Source organism: Thamnophis sirtalis, unplaced genomic scaffold, assembly GCF_051295495.1.
Source record: "Thamnophis sirtalis isolate CommonGarterSnake01/CBP01778 unplaced genomic scaffold, rThaSir2_p1.2 scaffold_2, whole genome shotgun sequence".
Taxonomy (NCBI): domain Eukaryota; kingdom Metazoa; phylum Chordata; class Lepidosauria; order Squamata; family Natricidae; genus Thamnophis; species Thamnophis sirtalis.
Genome location: NW_028261382.1, coordinates 167,015,391 through 167,037,622, shown reverse-complemented (window position 1 = coordinate 167,037,622; position 22,232 = coordinate 167,015,391). Strand labels below are relative to the sequence as shown.

Here is a 22,232-nt window from a genome sequence, read left to right as displayed (position 1 = left end):
TAAAAGACATGTCTGGTTTAAAATCTGATGCAAACTGACTTCTAGATAAGCTTAGCTTCTCTTTGAACATGGCTCAATAGATGCAGGTAGACCTCGAGTAACAACCACAATTGACTCCAACGTTTAAGTTGCTAAGTGAAACATTTGTTAAGGGAGTTTGCCCCATTTTTAATCTCTCTTGCTACAGTTGTTAAGTGAATCGTTATAGTTAAGTTACTAACAAGATTGTTAAGTGAATCTGGTTTCCTCATGGACTTTGCTTGTCAGGTTGCAAAAGCTGATCACATGATCCCAGAAAGCAAGTGAATTTTGATCAAATGACCATCGGGATGCTGCAATAGTCGTAAGTGTGAAAAAAGGTCGTAAGTCACTTTTTTCAGTGTTGTTGTAGCTTTGAACAGTCACTAAAATGATCTGTTGTAAGTCAGAAACTACCTGTAGTTTTATTTAATTAAATGAATTGTAGAACTCAACCCAACTGCTATGGCTGACTTTTTAATTTCTTTTTTTTTTAAATATATTTTTATTCTTTTTAAACAAAACAACATATATAAAACAAAACAAGAGAAGAAAAAAGAACAACTTTCCTCCATTTCATCAAGCATGTCGTTTGGTTACAAGTTTTTGTGCATCAATTCTTAAGTTTAGGATTAACATCACTGGTTTACATTAAACATAACTGAATGCTTCACTGTCATTGAGCATTATGTGCTCAAATTACCATTAATATTCTTTCATTTGTAACAATCCTTATTTCCTTAAATTCATAATTATCTATCAAATAACAATGAGTCTTTAAAGTATTATAGTATCACCTATCTCTAAGGAGAGTTTTTAATTTCTAAGTTTCTTTTAATTTCTCTGAAAGGATCATTCTAGAAGTTTTAGGAAAAAAACTTAGCTGGTTTAGATTCAGAAAGCTGAAGTGCCATATTCTGGAAGAGACCAGATTGCAATCTATCTATCATCTATCTATCTATCTATCTATCTATCTATCTATCTATCTATCTATCTATCTATCTTTCTTTCTTTCTTTCTTTCTTTCTTTCTTTCTTTTTTCTTCCTTCCTTCCTTCCTTCCTTTTCTCTCTCTTTCCTTCCTTCCCTTTTTCTTTCCTTTCTTTTTCTCTTTTTCCCTCCCTCCCTTCCTTTTCTAAATATTTATTTAAACTTGAATGCCACTCATCTCAACAGAGGTAATTCTAGAAGACTTACAGACATCCAATTAAAATGCATTATAAAATATTAAAACAATAAATAGTAATAAATTTAAATTTCAATTAAAATAAAACTAACTAGGCTGGAGAGGAAGAAATCAAACTATGGAAAGAAAGAAGATAGAATGTTCTCTGTCCATTAGCCACCTCCAAAATGTCCCCCCCCCCACCAGTGGGGCCCCAGGCTATTTGACACAAGAAAAGGTTCTTCGGGATGCCGCCAAGCAAATTTCCTTTGGTGACGCATGTCCCTTCTGCCAGTGCAGGTGGGTTGGGTCAATCCCATCGGGGTTAGTCAGTTTCTCAGATAGCCTGTGTTAGGAATATAATCTAACGGTTGGGTTGGCAATATATAAATCATGTAACAATGTTGTGCCTGTTTCTTTAAATCATACTGTAAAATGTGATTGGTTGCTGTTTCCTCAATCGGCCATAAGAGGGAGCCAGAATGACTGTTAGCTCTTTGTTTGTTAGATGCTGGGCTGGTCTGATCTGAGAGTTTTGGAAGCTGACTGTTAGAAAGTGCCGTGAGCTATTGTAAGTTTTGCAACTGCTAGCAAACTTTGAATACTGAACTGATTATATAATACTGGACTATATTATTTGGATTATCCCTTAACTGAAAGACATTGATGATTGACTGTCTTATCTGTGTATGACTTGGACTGTTAGATGGACTCTGATACCTCTATTTCCACGAAAGTAAAAGCCTATTTAACTGCAGTGTCTCTGTATGCTGGTTTGTGTGTTCTCCAACACAACTCTCACAACGCTTCTCTGAACATACTCGTTCTCCCAACGGGGAGCTTAAGCCTAACAGCCTGGAGCCACATGCCACATTGCGACTTTTTTCCCCTTCACTAAACCGGAGGTGGCTGTGGCCAGTGCGTGATGCATCCGTCCCCCGCTCCGTGATTTTGACACTCCTGATGTAGGTGTTAAAAAGGGTAGAGAGGGTCCTGAGCCATTCAGCATGCCAAAAGAGGTGGATTGGCCCTTTCAATTGGGGCTGGCCTTGGAGAAAGGAGCCAAACCAGTGTTAAGACTGTATTTCAAAACCATGTAGCCAGCTCAAAAGGATATCATGGTCAATGGCATTGAAAACAGTGGTGGGATCCTGCCAGTTTAACAACCAGTTCGGTCACTGCGTGTTGCTAAAACACTTATCTTCCACATTACTTCTTGGGGAGTAACACACCTGAGGCATGGCAATCTGCTCTGCTGCTCTAATCAGCTGAAAGGATATGTAAGTAAAGGGCGGGCAAACTGGTTCACTCTCAGCTGATCATTGGAGCTACCGGTGCACCCAAACCGGCTGAATCCCACCCGATTGAAAATCACTGAAAGGTCAAGGAAAGCAAGGATGGATGCGCGGTTCCACCACAAAACCGTGCTCGACTAAACCGCGTCGCTGACGTCATCAACAGGGCGACAACAGCGCGGAGACAGAAGCACGCTGTAAACCCTAAACCTAAAATTAACCCCTAAACCTAAACCTAACCACCCTAAACCTAATCCTAACCCTAACCCTTAACCTAACCCTAAACCTAAACCTAACCCTTAACCTAACCCTAAACTTAACCCTAAACCTAACCCTTACCTTAAGTTGAATCGGCTTGCTTTCAAAGCGCTATTTAAAGCGCCCTTCTTTCTCCGCGCTGGCTGTTGTCGCCCTGTTGATGACGTCAGCGACGCGGTTTAATCGGGCGCGGCTTAGTCGAGCACGGTTTTGACTGATCACGGGATGCGCAACCATTATCCAGCTCTTGCCAGAGATCACTCTCAAGTGAGGCCAACGCTATTTCTGTCCCATAACTGAGCCTGGGGGCTGATTTTAAGGTGTCTAGATAATTTTTCAAGACCCTCTGAAACTGCCAAACAATAATCTTCCCTATCATTTTCCTTAAGGTGGGGGACTAGATAAAAATTGTCCAGATAGGACTTAGAGGTGCCTTTTTTTTAAGGAGGGGCAAACTAGGGTCTCCTTAAAAGGTCCCAGAAACATCCCTTCCTTGCAGTGTAGAATGTATCACTGCCTGAACCCACCTGGCTGTCACAGTCCTGGCAGCGTTTACATGGAGGTTAATTGCATATAATGAATTTAATTTTAATTGCATTCCATTGTAAAAATTAGGTTAAATTAGCTTTTACTCTTGCCCCGTTATTTTTTGGAAGGAAGACTTTTCCACTCAAATTTAATTTTTGGCCTAAAACTATTGCACATACTTGTCCTAGATTATCTAGTTATACTTATTTTGCTATTTGGAAACTGAGACCAATGTAAAGTGGTTTTAGTCACGTTGCAACTTAAATAGCTCGAGTCTGAGATTATTTGGATGACCATCTGTATATCAATGAACCCCAGGTTGCACTCCTATGTATTTGCATGATGTATGTCCATTTCCAGTACAAAGCTAAAATAAAGATACAAGATGTGGCAAAAAAAATGTTTAGGTTTCTCCATTGCTTATCAATCTTTTTTTTAAAAAAGACAAAGTTAATATATGTATGTGACCACTAGATGGCACTACTGCTATGTCTCATTTAAAAGCAGATACCTTTAAAAATATTATCAAAACAATTCTAATAGGAGTGGAGAAACTCTCATTCCATAGATGTTATTAAATTGCAACTCCCAGAAACCTTCACTATGAATTCACTGGCTGGGTCATTTCGTTTTTCTATTCAAATTAGATACTACAGGCAGCTGATTCCATAAAAAACCAAAGTAAACATTCAAAAGCCAAAGACAGTTTTGCATTTAAAGGCCAGGTTAAGGAAATGTATTATTTCCTTAACTTTTAGAGGTGGAGAGCATGAGGGACCAAACAACTCCCAAGGCAATTGCTCGGCACAGAGGTAAGGAAAAATTTCCTTTCCACGTGGTTGATAAACTGGTTTTCCAGGTGAAAAAGAAAAGAGTATCAGTAAGAGATACTCCTTGAGCTGACTGAAGATTCCTTCCTTCTGATTCATCGAAACTCGTGTCAATATGAAAAGACTGAAAATTTGAATTTGTATACTTTTAAAATAATGATTATACCACGGGGAAGATCAAGATGGACTGTATAGGCATGGAAGAATATTCATTTTCATTTAGGGACAGAGCACCTGAAGAAAGAGGAAAACAAGATTTATACCTTTTAAATGTTAATATTTTTGTTTTCTTGTCCTGCTGAATGAGTCCTTCTCAGATCCAGAACAAATCAGCTTATTTTCTGTTTCATACATTAAAATCATATAGAGATTTTTAAACCATTAATTCAAATTCCATATAACTCTGGCAACTTCTGGCAAACCAGAAATTGTCAAGACTTATACTGTTAGTTCTTAAATGATTTGCGGATCTACATTACGACAATTAGATTCTAAGATACTGAATAACCAGGGCTTCTGTGTTTCTTGTTTCTAATAGGAGCCCATTGACACGTTAAAATTGATAATCTTTTTAAAATTGCCCAATCAATCATACTTTTACCAATGATTTTATTACTGCATTTCAATATTTTTTATTGACATTTGTTGCATTTTTAAATCTGACTAATTAAGAATTTGGAAGACCACTCAGAGAAATTGTCCAGAATGCATAACAGACATAATGGTACAGTTCATAAAAACATAGTAATGAAAACTGATAATACTAATTCCCAAAGCAGTATGTTCTGGGAAGTGCATTACATAGAAGTCGCATAAACCAAGTTTACATGAATTACTCATGTTGATTTGGAACACACTGGCTCATTAATCTTTTTCTTTTTTAAAAAGAAAAGCTGCTGATTTTATAAAAGGAAATGTGAACTTATTTGTTTTTATTCTCTGATATGAATACATGGCTTTTGTCGGTTTCCACTCTTAATCTGAAAGTTTTTTCCCCCAACAATGCAACTTAACAACAAGCAGCCAACAAACACTCAGACAAGCTGAAAGTTATTCAACAATCCAATTGCTTAATTCTTATTAATTTCTCGTGTTTCCTCGTAGCATTTCTTTCTTTTAGAAAAATGCAAAAAATACTTCGCAAATTCTAGTTTAAAAAACATTTTTAAAATCAGACAATTTGAAAGAAGCATATTCTGTACAGTTCAAGTCAAATCATTAAATCATAAAATTGTCCCTGAGTTATTTCCTATAAAATTTTGCTTCCATGTAAAAAATGCTATAATGGAATGATGGTTCCATGATAGGCATCCTTCATTATTCAGCCTAGAACAAAGATGAGTAGTACGTACTTCAGATCACACAGAACAGAGGTATCTAATTTTACATCTCTAAGGAAAACCAGGACCACAAGATTTCACAGTTCTTTATCATTATTTTCCAATCAAACAGCACATGCTTTTCAATCCAGGTGAATAAATCTTGAATGTTAAGATCTGAATATTCCTTTTTACCAAAGATGAAAAAAATCATAAACCTAAGAGCTTTTGATATGTTATGAGCAGCTGTTTATAACATTTTACAGTCTATTCCTTGGGAACAATACTTCCAGAGGTTTTTGTTTTTATTTTAACCAATTTGAAAGGTTAACAAGAGAAAGGAAAACCTTAGAACAGTGTTTCTCAACCTTGGCAACTTGAAGATGTCCGGACTTCAACTCCTAGAATTCCCCAGCCAGCATTCGCTGGCTGGGGAATTCTAGGAGTTGAAGTCCAGACATCTTCAAGTTTCCAAGGTTGAGAAACATTGCCTTAGATGTTAGGTGAACCAACTTGCCTGAACAATAGATAATATATGTTTTCAACAAATGAAACACAAGAATAAATATTTAAATGCAGTAGAAACCTTCATTAAAATAGCTTCTTTAATTTATAAAAACTTATAAATCTTGCCCTTGAAGTATGTAAACATTACCAAGTAAGAGTTGTATTTCAATAAAAAGTCCAGTTCTATCACGTCCTTTAGAAAGCGTTTTAAATGAAGACATGGTATGCCTTCTCTGTAACTTTTGTTTGATGATCTTTTGGAGGATTTCCAGTCTCACTTTTGTTTCTTGATTTTATTGCAGCTGTGTGCCTCCATTCCAATGGCCTGGTTCCCTCTGCTGAGTTTTTGAGATTTGTTTGGTAGCACCAGTAATACCAATATACATAAAATATGCATATGGAAATACAGCGATCTGCAAGTGAGGAGAGACAATGTAAACCAGTTACCAACTGCAAAAAACGTGGCTTTATTAAACCACTTTAATAAGTTCCATCTCTCAGCCAAAGCCCATCTTGACAGCTGAAGTGATACTCTGAGCAGATAATTTAAGGGGCTTTACACGGGACATTTCCTGTTCATCTGTTCACACACCTGTCTAGTCATTCTTTTTTTTTTCTACGTAGAAAGTTTTTATTTTCCATTTTCATAGCATATAATCACATGTATACTATTACATAGGCAATATCATGTTGTATTATTAAGTAATTACGTCAATTCATCTTACCATCAACTACCAAAGAAAAAAAAAAGAAAAACCAAGTTATTGGCTCTTCTGCTCTCCATACACCATATTTATACCTTATCCGATACTTTCTTCCCGCTCTCTCCTCCCCCTTTCTACATCCTGTCTTCCCTCCATCATTTTCTACTCTACTTCCCCTTCCTTTCTCCTTCTCCTCTCTCCCCTTACCACTCCTTATAAACCTCATCTTCCACCCTCACCCTCTCTCCTGTCCCCCTCTTCCTATATTTCTTCTCTCCTCTGCTTCCCACTCTTCCTCTAATTCACTTGGTGTATTTCAGCTTCTGAGCAAACTCCCTTTTGTGTTGATGGTTTTTATAATTCCATTTCAATATACATAAAAAAGAAAAAATAGCAGTATACATGTACAATCATAATACCTTAAAATCCAACACCCCTCCTCCAACTTAGTAGACTCCACTCCCTCACACCCTGCCCCCAACCCCCCCAACCTCCCCCCCCCCCGACTTCCCAGAACCAATACAAGGTATAAATCTTTAACAAAAACAGTTTAAAATATACTTAAAGAGAAAGTAGAAAGTTAATAACGTCTTTGAATTGAGCTTAGCTCCACCTTGCTAGGCTAACTATAAACAATTTGTATCATTTCTGATCTTAATCATAAGCTATCTGAAATTTCCTAGACCCATATTTATTTTGAATATAGTCAATCCATTTTACCTGTCCAGTCATTCTAATGCACCATTTGAAACTAATATAAATAACTTACTTGTATAATTTAATTGTTGGCTCAACAGCAAGAAGAACAAAGGGTGCCACAGTATAGCACACCGATAGCTGGGTTGCAAACCAGGTGACCATATCATAGCCCACCTTGAGCAGTTTGGATGAGATGAAGACGGGTCGACAATTGTTCCTAACCTTATAACAAAAAAAATTGAAATGTTTTAAAAGAATTTTCACATGGTGCATCTCAAACAGATTTCTAGTCTATGCATATGCCGCCTGGTTTTGCTGTAACATATGAAAATATTTGCTTTTTTCTTCCTATTGCTAATTAAAAAAAAACTTTCAAAAGCTGTGAGGAAAAGGAATAAAAAAGGGATTAACAGGGATACGTACTCTTCTGGCTGCTAGTGTCATAAAGATGCCAGTGGTAAATGTAAAATAATATCCAGGATAAACACCATGCCAAAGAGCTGAGAGAAGAAATGTTAAGGCTGTAGGATACCAAGAAGTCCGATCATAACATACACTGAGAAGAAAATTAGAAAAAGAAAATGTATAAATATGCAGGTTACATGCAATTATATCTGAGTTTATTACTGTATCATAGAATCAGAAATGATACTCATTGTCTGTTTCAAACAAAACTGTTCTTAGAAGAGTTATTAAGGACTAGATGGTATTTACTGACTATTTCCCCTATTTCACTACACATAAAAGGAATGGCAAAAAAAATCTGATTTTAGATATCATCATTAATTGAACTCGGATATTTCATACTTCGGTAAATCTGAAATCTTAAAAGAATAAATATCTAGAGCACACAGTGGTTGTGCGGCTTTTGCAGTACAAAACTTTACTTTTTATTTTAAATTTATTGTTTTCTCGTAGAAAATAAAATAAAAAATAGTAAAATAGAAAATAAAATACAAAATAGTAAAACAGACAAACCCGTTCAACCCCAACCATAAAAAAGAAAACAATAATGTACAAAAAGGAGGAAAGAGTGGTCAATTAAATTTAACATTTAACATGTAGGATCCACCCTGGCTGGTTGCCAAAATAATAGAAAAAGCAATAAATTCTCCTCCCCTTTTACATATTGTATGTATGTATGCATGTTACACTAATTTTCAAATCCCTCTGTTAAACCTGTTATTATATTTAGCATGTAGAAAGTCCACAAACCCATAACTTTACTTTTGATCAGAAACTTACATAATTTATATTTACATTTTAGATTACATAATGGTTACCATTATTTGTAGAGAAGTGTTGCTAATGTGCAAAGCATCTTATGTTTGAAGCAACTCTTTTACTGCCTTTGTCAATGTTTAGAAAGATCATTCCTAAATACCTCTGACAATAATCTACGTAATAGTTTTTTTTTTTTTTCTGAAAAGGGATTTTTATCCTCCTCCATCAACACGTGGAATTAAAAGTGGTCAATGGTGTAAATTAAGAAAGCAACACTATTCCTGTGCAGCAAATGAGGAAAACATTTCACAAACATTTCTGTACCAAAAGCTCAAGCCACAATCATTTCAGTAAACAAGAAATCACTACATTAGTGATAATAACGGAGTGCACGTGTGCGCATGCACACACACCAGGGGTGGGTTCCTGCCAATTCTAACCTCTTCTATAGAAGAGGTTCCACAAATCTACAGTGCCGTTTAGAAGCGGTTTCAGCTCCCTCCCCCCGCCCGTCCGCACATCATCAAGATGAAGAGCGAGAGGAGGAATTCTGGGAGTTGAAGTCCACAAGTCTTAAAGCTGCCAGGTTTGAACACCCCTGGGGGGGGGGGTTCTAAAGGGTTAGGGGTCTTGTAACTTGACAACTTTAAGACTTGCGTACTTCAAATGCCAGAGTTTCTGAGCCAACATTTTCGTTGCTAAGCAAGAGCGTTGTTAAGTGAGTTTCATCACATTTTACAAGTTGGCCATGCCCACCCAGTCACATGGCTGGCAAGCCACTTCCACCCAGTCACATGGCCGGCAAGCCACTCCCACAAAGCAGGCTACACCTACAGAAGAGGTTCTAAAAATTTTTGAAACCCACCACTGACACACACACATTAACGGAGGATATAAGCGGAATAATACAAAAATTAAAATGAAAGTGTTTTATCCCAATGTTGTGTGTCAATTTTCAGAAATGGACATACAGAGTGCCCTTATTTGTAGGCAGTATCATTTGAAGTTTTATCTTAGAGCCAGGAGCATATTGTGAAAATCTTTTTTTTCTTTCATTGTTATAAAATGATGAGAATTTCAGGGGGGGAAATCTTTTTCGTTTTCACTGAATGCAACACTGTAAATAAGAGATTGAACCCCTGTCAAGGAAAACCACAAAACACTTAAGTTTTTTTTTTACCGTTTAAGCCAGGCAGTTGTTTGAATATTCCAGTTTTCTAAGTACATTTTAAAACTTGTTGCCATCTAAGAGTGAAACAAGCATGCATTATTATGTTTCCTAATACTAAGAATGTCAGTTTCTACCCATATTTTAAGTTATACTAGTTCTGTATGTTTCATTACAGCTATATTACACCCTATAGTACACTTTTTAATTGGCAAAAGACAATTTAAAATATATCATTTCACAGGTTTTGCAATTAAAAAAAACATTTCTGGGGGAAAAAATCCGGTTACTATATAGCAATAGCAGTTAGACTTATATACCGCTTCATAGGGCTTTCAGCCCTCTCTAAGCGGTTTACAGAGTCAGCATATCACCCCCAACAACAATCCGGGTCCTCATTTTACCCACCTCGGAAGGATGGAAGGCTGAGTCAACCTTGAGCCGGTGAGATTTGAACAGCCGAACTGCAGAACTGCAGTCAGCTGAAGTAGCCTGCAGTGCTGCATTTAACCACTGCGCCACCTCGGCTCATATATTTGGATATGAATAAGCAGCTTTCTCCTTTGGTGGGGGAGAGGGAAGAGGAGGAAGAAGAGGAAGAAGATGATTTAAAAGCCAGAATAATGGCTTTTGCCCTTGCCTGCATATTGCACCAGTGCAGCAAATCTTCCTGCAAGAAGTTATTGCATGAAATTTGGACTTTCTCCACTTTGTTTAGACAAGTTCTAAATATGGGGTCTGGAACAATTTTCAGTTCCAATGTTATCTCTAAAGAGGATTCTGACCATACTTCAACTTACCTCAATATTCCTGATATTCAAATTGGACAGAAGATCCCAGCGATAATTGCCTTTCGCATCCACACCGTTGAATCCAAAACCGGCTGCATTATTAATTGCATCAGCTGAAAAAAAAAGAGGAAAAAAAAACTTGGGATGAAATATAAAAACCTACCTGACATATGTCCTTAGAATGATCCATCCGATGTTATATCTTAATGGAACTATTTTTGGTTCACCGACAAATGCGCGCCCAACAAATGCGCGCCGACAAAACCGCCGCGACAAAACGGCAAAGTCAAAAGCGTGCCCACTAAAGCGTGTCGACAAATGCGCGCTGACAAAAACGCGAAAACAACGGTAACAACACTAACCCTTACCCTAACCCTAACCCAAAAACCCTAATCGCGCTTTTGTGGGTGCGGTTTTGTCGGCGCGCTTTAGTGGGCGTGCTTTTGACTTCGCCGTTTTGTCGCGGCGGTTTTGTCGGCACGCATTTGTCGGGCGTGCATTTGTCAGGTCATGCTATTTTTCAATTTCCACGTTATAGGGAATTATTACTAGGGAAGATATAAAATAGTTGTTTTAGAAACGATAAGTTAAATTCAGGGGTGGGATTCGACCAGTTCAGACCGGCTCGGCAAATCTGTAGCTCCTAAGATCAGCTGGGAGCGAACCAGTTTGCTCTCACAAGTGCCCGCCCGCCCCTGCACTTTACCTACCTTTATCTTCTCAGCTGAGTCGCGTGGCCGAGTGGATTGCCATGCCTGAGTTATTTTCCTTCCCAAGCAGCAATCCGGAAGGTAAGTATTCTCTAAACCTTGTGCGCGTCCTGGCGCATGTATGCACTCAGCGAACCAGTTGTTAAACTGGTAGGATCCCACCCCTGGTTAATTTTCCTTTGTATATATGAAAGGCATAATTGGTTTTTGGAAGCAGGCCTGATTTGGAAAACAAATTCAAGGAAGCAGAAGCCAAATGTATGTAAATATACTGTATAAATTAACAGAACAACTGTTTCTCAATGAATGTAACAGCATTTTATTTAGAATTCCAATTCAGTTTGTTTATGTTCAGAATTATCAAATCAAATTAAATCAATCTATTTTTAAAGTAACATTTTGGAATATGTAATTGTGGACCAAAACTAATACTCCGAAAACAATATTTTAACTTTTTTAAAAAAACAGCTTTGGAATTTTAAACACTTTTTAAATTTGATTTCTAAATATATATTTTTTTCAATTAACATTAGAACAGAATGATCTTTCATTAAACATTCTCCAATAGCAAATCCATACTGTTTTCCATATAAAAAGGAGGCTATCCTATTTATAAGCAAGAATAACAGCAGTTTTATTTGATTGACAAAATATTACATTCTGTAGATAAACTGTGTTGAGAAAAAAGGGGTAATTAATGCTACTCAGTTAAGAAAAATGATAAAACTTTAGGATTTACTGATATAAAAAAGCACTTTGCTTTTCTCCTTTCCCAATACAGAAAGGTATTTACTATCCCAATTGCTCCACAAACTCAATTCTACATTTTGTTTCTAACAACAGAGGAACAACATTCAAACCAGAGGTGGCATTTTGCCAGTTTGCACTGGTTTGGGCGAACCATAGTGGTGGCGGTATGAAGCTCCGCCCACCCACACATCATCACGGACCCTCTGCGCATGCCCAGATGCGATTGAAGTGAGCGTGCAGGCTCCTGCTACCAAACTGATAGTGAAGATAATAGGATACCATTACTAATTCAAATTATCTAATGTATCCTTTTGCATTCTTCTACTGATGCATTTTAATTTTTATGCGCATTACCAATTTGTTGATTAAGGGAAAATCCTTTGCTATGGAGGTTGATCTGTGCAGGACATTCACAATATGATTGCTACCACCTTCAAGGAATATTATGAAGTGAAAACACAAGCTTTGTTTATCCTCCAAAATAAAAAAAAGGAGTCAGTTCTAGCTTTTATTTGGGAACATCATACTCTGGACATTTTAGGACCTGAGTCAGTAGGTGACTCATCTTTCCCTCAAACTCTCATCATGAACTGTCTACATACTGTATAATTGCGTAAGTCATAATTTATTGGCTTTTCTCAATGCACTATGCCAAAACTAAACCATAATATGATTTAGAAGATGGTTTGTACCCTTCACAGAGCATGACTTGATCCAGTATTCCTGTTCCATCCTGTTTCTGTATGGATTGTTTTTAAGCCTTAAAATATCCACTGAACTTTAAGCCAGCTGAGCTTGAAGCCAGCAAAGTACAATGGCTGCTTAACTTTGGGACTTGCAAAAATGCAAACGCTTCTTACCCTACAGCTATATTTTAAGCAACAGTAATCTGTGATATGGTGATAGGGCAGGAATCTTTTTTCCCCCTTGAAATGTCTATCTGATCTTCTCAGAAACACTATTTTGGGAAAGGGGATGACGGGAGAAGCAGGCAGAAGGCACTTCTCTTTCTTTCAAAAGGTATCCAGGAAAGGGAAGTAAACCATATCATTAAAATACTTAGGGGCGCAAGCATTCTCTAAAAGGCGCTTCACTTTCCAGCAGTTGGGTGTAGAAGCAGCCTTTTCTCAGCCCAACTCACATTTGGTGAAGAAAGCAAAGGGAACCACTTTCTAACATGCAGCTATGGATGCCCCAAAATCAGATAATTTCATTCCTAAAATTAGGCTCTCTGGATGACTTCTATCCTGAGCGAGAATCGGTTAGAATTAGAATTACGATCCTCTGCATATTGCCCAGACGTGCCGCGCACAGTTGAAGCAAGCGTGCGGGCTCCCGCTACAAGGATATGGTAGGATATGGGGTCTACTTTGCCTAAACTGTCCCGGTCCTGGAAAATTTAGACCTGCCTTTGCTAACCTGATGAATGTGAGCCCCAAAGATTTCATTTCCTATAACAAGTACACTCACAATAAGTGGGAGATGATCCAACATATAAAGAAGATACTAAAACTTAATTTTAGTGTTGCTATATTTATGGGTGTTGCTATATTTATTAATACAATGAACTGAAAAACTGTTAATGTCCTGGACTGTGTGCTTAACATCACATTAAAAACTGTCATAGAACTGTGAGGGCATGTTCAACACAAAATAAGTAATTCTAAATAAAAAATATTATCAGATATTTAACGCATATATGAATTTTAGCTTGTCTGATATCCTCTGACACTTATTCGGACTGGTAAATAATTTCTGTTAATCAGAAATAATGTACTTAATGTTAACTGTATAATACAGCAATATTCCATGGTTCTGTATCACATTTGTGCCTTAATGGATGAAATGGAAACATCTACATCAAATACGGGTAGTCCTCAAGTTACAACAGTTTATTTAGTAATCGTTCAAGTTTAAGTTTGTAAGTTTAATTTTATTTATAGGACACCCAATCCCAAAGGACTCTGGGCGGCTTACAGAAGGAAAAATAAAATAAAAAAATAAAAATAAAATAAGACAAGTTAAAACGACACAGATACATTCATTTTAGTTGGGGCTGGACCTCAACAATGAGGTCAACAGCCCCAGGCCTGCCGGAAAAGCCAGGTCTTGACAGCTTTTCTGAAGGCCATGAGAGTGGTGAGGTCCGGATTTCTGGGGGTAGTTCGTTCCAAAGGGTCGGGGCAGCCACAGAGAAGGCTCTCCTCCGGGGAGCCGCCAGCCAACATTGTCTGGCTGACAGCATCTGAAGGAGGCCAACCCTGTGGGATCTTACCGGCCGCTGGGAGGAGTGTGGTAGTAGGCGGTCTCGCAGGTATGCTGGTCCTAGGCCATGTAGGGCTTTAAAGATAATAACCAACACCTTGAATTGCATCCGGAGACCAATGGGTAGCCAGTGCAGCTCGCGGAGGATAGATGTAACATGGGTGTACCTAGGTACACCCAATATCGCTCGCGCGGCTGCATTCTCCGAACGCTTTTCAATGGTAGCAAAGTTACAAAGGCACTGAAAAAGTGACTTATGACCATTTTTCACATTTATGAGCGTTGCAACATTCCGATGGTCACATGATCAAAATTCAAATGCTTGGCAACTGACTCAAAATTATGATGGTTGCAGTGTTGTTGTGTGATCCCCTTTTGTGACCTTCTGACAAACAAAGTCAATGAAGTATCCAGACTCACTTAACAGCCACGTTACTAACTTAACACCTGCAGGGATTCACTTAACAACTATAACAAGGGAGGTAAAAAAAATGGGACAAAATTCACTTCACAAGTGTCTCACTTAGCAACAGAGAGTTTGGGCTTCAATTGTGGTCTGAAAAACCATCTTAAAATGAATCTTACCAAGTGTCCAAGCAAAGTAGTATTTGGGCTTTGAGGCTTGCATGACAACATATAGAAAACCAAGCCTCGTCAGGAATGAAGACTGATTCATAAATTGATCGTCAACAATGTAAGTTGCTGGGAAGGTCTTGGTAAGCGTCAAAAACACTACCATAGATAGAAGTGTGATAGCAAGTTTCTGCAGGATGGCTCCCTACAAAGGAAAACAGAATAAATTATTGGTGTGATTACATCTGAGAGAATATAGCCTTAAAAAAAAACCTGTGTTTTAAGAATTGACCTACTAAAAGTATGATTCATTGTCTATACTTCCTAATATTGGGGGGGGGAGGTATTTTCTTCTGGATTATTACTATTAAAAATTATATGATCTCCAGATGTGGAGATAGCAGCACTGCTTCTTAACAGCCACATCTGGGGAGCACATATATAAACATAATCAAGTCCTCCTTGTGAGCTTCTCATAGGTTTCTTGTCTCCCTACTAGAGGTACAGAGTGCAGGACGTGAAGGTTCTTCTTCTAAACCAGGAAAGCTCTTTTTATATTTTCATCATAACGGATACTGTTTATTGTCAAAAACCATTTCCGCATTTCAGAATAAAAGCTTGTGATTGTAAGCCGCCCTGAGTCCCCTCAGGGAGAAGGGCGGCCTATAAATCTTAATAAAATGTCTAAAAAAATGTCTAAAAATGTCTTAGCATTTTGTGGCTTACCACTGGAGAAGGATCAGGAAATCTATCGCAACTCCTCTGTTTCCAACCGGACTTCAATAACTTCATCTGCACGTGTCTCCCTTCGATGAAATCTATATAATCCTTAAAATTGCTGCATGGGCCAGCAATAATACTCAGGAAGTTGAGCTGATAACTCAGATACTCTAATAGGGAAGGTCTTGTCCTGTCAAAACAATCAATATGTATATTTCAAGTATTTTTTTTGAGGGGGGGTAAGCAGCAAATACTACGTTTAAATAAATGGCAGTTTTATTTTAAACATAGTTCAAAAGTCTGAGAAAGAAAAAAGTAGTGAAACACATAATAAATTTACAAGACACAATTGTTTGGAGGACAATGTCAAGAGTGAAAATCCTCCTACAATGTTGGAGATTGATTATTTCATGAATAAAACAATTTGTGCAGTCAAGAGAGACGACATAAATAATTCATCCATGAGGTTGTCTGATTAAGCAATTACTGTATTTATACACAGATATTTGTATGAAGGGACATGGTAGCTCAGTGGTTAAGACACTGAGCTTGTTGATCACAGATTCGGCAGTTCGAATCCCTAGCGCTGTGTAACGGAGTGAGCTCCCGTTATTTGTCTCAGCTTCTGCCAACCTAGCAGTTTGAAAGCATGTAAAAATGCAAGTAGAAAAAATAGGGACCACCTTTGGTGGGAAGGTAACAGCGTTTCGTGCACCTTTGGTGTTTAGTCATGCTGGCCACATGACCATAGAGACATCTTTGCACAGCGCTGTCTCTTCAGCTTTGAAACGGAGATGAGCACTGCCTCCTAGAGTCAGGAACAACTAGCACATATGTGCGAGGGGAAACCGTTACCTTTACCTTATTTCTATAAGGATGTAAAATCAAATATTTTCAATTATGGGTGCAATTTCTATTATCTCTGCTACCATTTCACTTCTTGCTAGAGCAGAGATGAAATGCTTATTTATAAATGCCTTTTCTGGAATTGGGGTATTGCAGAAAACCAGGAACAAATGAGTACAAGTTTATTCCACTCTAGCTCTTTACAAGAATCTGAACTACTAACAGCTAAGGCAAATTGGCGGTAGTTAAGAATCAATGGAATTGGCTGGACTTTGATCTTTAGCGGGGGCGAAGGGACTCCAAACTGATGACATGCTTGACCCCCTCCCTTGGGCTCAGCCTGGTCATCTCCTGCAATTGGTTTAAATAAGATGCATGATGTATGTATGTATGTATGTATGTATGTACGTACGTACGTACGTACATACACACACACACATACATATATATATAAAATAAAGCTAGAATTCAAAATATCCTTTTGAGAATCTTATAATACAAGACACTCAGTTTAGATATTTGTACGTGAATCATAGTTGTAATGGGAGAAAGTAAAAATCAATCCTATTCTTTATACATGGAAAAAAATCTTAAAGTGAAAGTTTCACAGAGAATAGATCTGTAGAACATAAAATAATAAATCCAGAATGTAAAAGTGCATGGATAATTATTTACATTTTATTAATGCTAAATAGAAACTGCATACCAGAAATAAGCATCTAAAATAACGCAGATATTAGATTTTTTTAAAATCATTTAAGTGCCACTGTATTTTCTTACTTTATAGCAAGCTGCTTCTGTTCAGGAGTTAGATCTTCAGCTTTTTTACCTATTCCTATCAAAAAGACATAATAATTAAATCAAACTTTGCAAAAAAGATAAGACAATAAAAATCAATTCTAATCAAAATTCATTCATCAATAGATGCGGCATCTAACATTTATTTTCTGAGGGCTTCAGAAAGGGGATCTGGGCTTTTGAAACTACTTTAGACAATTCCTAGAAATTATGTTGGCTTATGGATAAAGAAATGCTTGATACATAATTTATTATAAACTTATATTAAGTGAACTTTCATAGTTCGTCTGATTAGGAACTATAGTCAGCAAGGGACTCCAGTTATGCCAATAATCTTATCAGACTCTAAATAGGTAAAGAAATACAGCTCTTAGTAGAATGTGTGTTTTTCTGCCAAAGGTGCTGGGCACTGCCAGGGATCTTTGTTTAAAAGAATAAATAGGTGAATGGTAGCTAGAAACTTACCAACAATAAAGGTAGATCGTAGTACAAATTAGTGTAATAAAAGAATAAAAAGCAATTTTATTGTCCCTATAAAATGAGATGAGATTAACTCCACAGTTTTATATGAACGTATTAAAAGAAAGTCTCATTGAATGGATTTCTGAGCAAAAATAGGAGCATGGGAGAGATGTAAACAGAATGTTTGATTCTTATTTGGACCTACACTGTCTGGTCCACCAATGCCCTTAGGCATTCAGATGTTAGAATTGGCTTTTTTCCAAAAAAACGTTAAGCAGAAAACTAAAGTTTATCAGGAAATCAGGAAGTTGAGAAATCCAGGACCGTTTCATACAATTATCAAGAAAGCTATATCAATGTGATAATGTGGTCTCTCAGGAGCCAGTCTTGATTTGAGGGAAAATTTAATTTTTAATCTTTTTTTTTTTTTTAAAAGTTAGACTCAACCTAGTTAGATTAAGTAATTTTGGATGGGCCAAAAGTTCACACTGTATATTACTGACATGACACTGAAGAGAAAAAATGATTTAAATCCTCCCCCCTCCCCCCCCCTAAGAATTTCAGGATGAGCCGTGGTGGCACAGTGTTAGAATGCAGTATTGCAGGTTACTTCTGCTGATCACTGTCTGCCTGCAATTTGGCAGGTCGAATCTCACCAGGCTCAAGGTTGGCTCAGCCTTCCATCCTTCCAAGGTGGGTAAAATGAGGACTCACATGGTTGGGGGCAATATGCTGACTCTGTAAACCGCTTAGAGAGGTCTGCGAAGCACCGTGAAGCGGTATTGCTATGGCTATCTAAATGTTCTCGTTTATTCCCGTCTCTTTCCTTGTAATACAGGTAAGGCAGAACACAATGTTTCAAAATACTGTTAAGAGAATGTTAAACCTACAAATGTTTGTTCTAAAATAAATATTTATACTTCTGCTGTCAAGGGGGAAATGAAATTGATAACTATTTGTGTAGAAAGGGTCTATGCAGCTTTTAAACTCTTCCATAACTAACAAAATCATTTAATTGGTTAAGGAATCGTTGTTTTTTTTTTGTTTGACAATTATATCTTTTCCTTCAAGGAGTTATATAGGGTGCATCAAAGTCTTTCAGATAGTTTCCATGGTTGAGGTTTGACTAAGAGCTGGAACTCCTGAATCCTGGTGAGTCATTAGCTACCATACCTTTTTCATATTTTTTTTAAATCCTTCCACAAATATGACTCAGTCCATCAAAACAATTAAGGATGCAATTTCTTATGATTTATACAGATTATTTGTAATGCTTTCAGTTCCATTTATAAAAAACAGAACAAATAAGGGTTAAATAAGCAAAACTTCAGGGTTTTTAAAATTATTATTACCAAACCTTAATTGTAACAAGATGACTTCAAGATCTTGGCAGAGAAAACACATACTGACTAATTTTTCCCCAAAGGCTGCCAATGCCTATTTAGAGAATTTAACACACAAGATGGCAAATGAGAAAATCATCTTCCTTACCATCGTGAACCTGGAATGCAAGAGTTGAGATCTTTTGTGTTACAATCATCAACGGGCTGTAATAAAATGCAGAAAGATAGCATTTTGCATGCTCCGATGTGTTCACATTTTTCACCTTAATGCATTCTTACGATTTAAACAAGCCTCAGATAAAATATTTTTACACCAATTCCCATCAGACACAGATAACATGGCAAAGACAATGGATTATAAGAATTATACTCTGAGTATCCAGAAATGCTCAGGATATCTCCCTGTGGCCACCAGTATATATACCAGAGGTAGGTTCCTACCAGTTCGCACCTATTCGGTAGAACCGGTTCGTTAAATCTACCGAACTGGTTAGAAGAGGTTCCACCAGTGGACCCGGAAAGCAGGCCACACCTACAGAAGAGGTTCCAAAAAATTTTGAAACCCATCACTGATATATACACACTGTGTTCACACAGCACAGGAAGATGTAATTTGCTTAAGCCTGGATTATTGACTAAACCACAATGACTCGCATTCATATAACCATCATAAATCATAGTTAACAAACTAAAAGAGATGGATTCACCCAGTGTAATAAAGCAAAATCGAGCCAGCTCAACTTTGGCTTGTGTGAGCTCAGCTATATAGAATTATTTGTATCATGACAATCATCCAAGTTAGGAAATATCACATACTAGGCTTCATATGTGTCTGAAAAAGTGAAACTCGTGTCTTCCCTGTTCAGAACTGATATTTGATATGGGTTTGACATTCCACAAACGGCAATACTCATTGGGAATCTATCATTTTGTGCACAAAGACTTTCCTGCCATACAAACATGCTTACGACTGCAGCGATAGTTCAACGGTAGAAAGAGGCCTTTATACATCAGGATTCACCTACTGAAATGGGAATCTTACAACGCTACTCTGAAGACTGCTTAGAAGTTACAAGCTGCATACAATGTGTGTATTTGCTACATGGCATGAAGGGCAAACGACTAAATAATATATTGTTGTTTTGTTGGTAGTGTACATGTATAACTTAATGTAAATGCATACTTTATACAATTTTAAAGGCTTAAATTTCAATACATGCTCTTTCTTGCTTTAGGAAATTTGTTCTGAATGGTAACATTGCACAGTGGTGGCAAAACTACAAGGCTATGTATTTAAAACAGCTGCTCAGCAATAGGTTGATTACATTCCCTTGTCAGCACATCTTCTCGATCAATTACTTGGGTGTTTAAACACACAGCTTACAAATCCAGCCAATTTTGTAGCAAATTCATTACAAGTTGATCTCCAGGTACACATAGTTCAAATGACATTGTATCTTCCCAAATGTGCATGAGTATGGTATATAATTAACAAGCACTGTGGCTTGCTTTGCAGAGAAACATTGTAATCAACTTAATCTGTGCACTTTCAGCTACACAACAGAATTTGAATGACTGCCAAGATATTAGCTTAATTTAGACATCCAATTCTCTATGTCAGTGATTCCTAGCTTTAATTTCTCACCTGTGAGAACAATGTTTTGTGAAGAAGAAACTATTACACGTGTTAAATGAGAAGCCACCCTAACAGCACGTAACACTGTGAGTAGGGTGATCACTTATCATTCCCTGTACTTTTTCTACTACTAGAAGCAGTGAGTTTGAAAAATTAGTAGCAGAATAATAAATGCCGAATAATTCTGTTAATTCTATTGAATGCTTTTGTACCAGAGACAAATTCTTCGTGCATTAATCACACTAGTATCAAGTATTCAAGGCCTTGTGGGGCTGGCTGATATGGTTAGGAGATATGATGCTGGCCAATGCTTGAGGTGGCACTTAAGCCAGCGCTAGCCCTGAAGTAGGCGCTCTGGGACAATGGCAATGGGCTGAAATTACTGAAGGGTGGCACCGCCAGGGAATGCTGCCTCAGGCTTTATACCAGAGCAAGCCCCTCACTTCCTAGTGCCTGCCATGGGACCCACTCTGTAGACCATACCTCACTCCTTGTGGCCTGCCTGGGCCTCCTACCTTTTTCTACATTGCAGTCATGCAAGATCCTCACTTAACGGTTCCACCACAAAACCGCGGATGACAAAATCGTTGACGCGACGAAAGTGCGTACGTGACATCATCACAGCGCGACGAAAACATCGTGCTGTGATCGATAAATGTAAAAATAAAGCGAAAACCTTACCCTAACCCCCCCAAACCTAACCCTAAACCTAACCCTTAACCTAACCCTAAACCTAACCCTTAACCTAACCCTTAACCTAACCCTAAACCTAACGCTAACCCTTAACCTAACGCTAAACGTAACCCTAACGCTCTAAACCTAACCCTAACCCTTAACCTAACCCTAACCCTAACCCTAACCCTTACCTTTATGTGAATCGGCTTGCTTTAATTTTATTTTTATTTCGATTTTTAATTTTTTTCGTCGCGCTGTGATGACGTCAAATGCGCGCTTTCGTCGAGCGCGCTTTTGTGGACCACGGTTTTGACGGGTCACGCACTTAACAACCTGCACAGTCCTGGGGTTATCATAGCAACTGGAATGGCACTTATTTGGTCATGTGGTCACATGTGGTTGCAGTTTATGACCCCATCACTTAACAGTGAAAATCCTTTGTCCCAATTGCCTTTGTAACCTGAAGACTACTTGTACACATACCGTATTTTTCAGACTATAAGACGCACCAGTGTATAAGACGAATCAGGATTTTGAAGAGGTAAGTAAGAAAAAAAAAGTTTTTGCCTTCCCTCAGACCCCAGCAGCATTCTGCAGACTTCAGCAGGGCTGGGGCAAGGCAAAAAAGCTTCTGTTTTTGTGAAAAACGGCCTGTTTTTCGCAAAAATGGGATGTGGGGGTGGGGCTTTTTTTAAGTAGGCAGGCACTGAGGGAACGATTCAACAACCTGTTTTTATTTTGAACAGCAGAACATTCCGAACGCGCGGGCAAGAACAGCGCCCGCCTAACAGCTATTTATACTGACAGCTGTCAGGTGGGGAGCCAATCAGACAGCGGCTTTTCTCCCGCCAGCCGCGCCAGAGCCAATCAGATCTTCTCTGGGCGTGGGCTGCGGCTGTTGGCTGCGTCGGGCCGGACGCAACAGCTTTGGGAGGCCAAAAATAGCTGT

At 38.0% G+C, this 22,232-nt stretch overlaps 1 protein-coding gene across 3 annotated transcripts in view; it reads right to left on the bottom strand.

The window, feature by feature from the left end:
- Nucleotides 1-4,686: 4,686 nt before the first annotated feature.
- The window catches only part of MBOAT1 (membrane bound glycerophospholipid O-acyltransferase 1), a 39,854-nt gene continuing 22,308 nt past the window's right edge, over nt 4,687-22,232 (bottom strand). For all 3 annotated transcript variants that reach the window (XM_087707392.1, XM_087707393.1, XM_087707394.1), the window contains 9 exons: nt 19,121-19,176; nt 17,150-17,204; nt 15,530-15,713; nt 14,816-15,008; nt 10,515-10,618; nt 9,727-9,791; nt 7,746-7,878; nt 7,393-7,544; nt 4,687-6,332 (listed from right to left, as the gene is read on the bottom strand). In XM_087707392.1, coding sequence (XP_087563518.1) covers nt 6,194-6,332; nt 7,393-7,544; nt 7,746-7,878; nt 9,727-9,791; nt 10,515-10,618; nt 14,816-15,008; nt 15,530-15,713; nt 17,150-17,204; nt 19,121-19,176 — 1,081 coding nt within the window. In that variant the 3' untranslated portion in view covers nt 4,687-6,193. The remainder of the gene's footprint in view (nt 6,333-7,392; nt 7,545-7,745; nt 7,879-9,726; nt 9,792-10,514; nt 10,619-14,815; nt 15,009-15,529; nt 15,714-17,149; nt 17,205-19,120; nt 19,177-22,232) is intronic.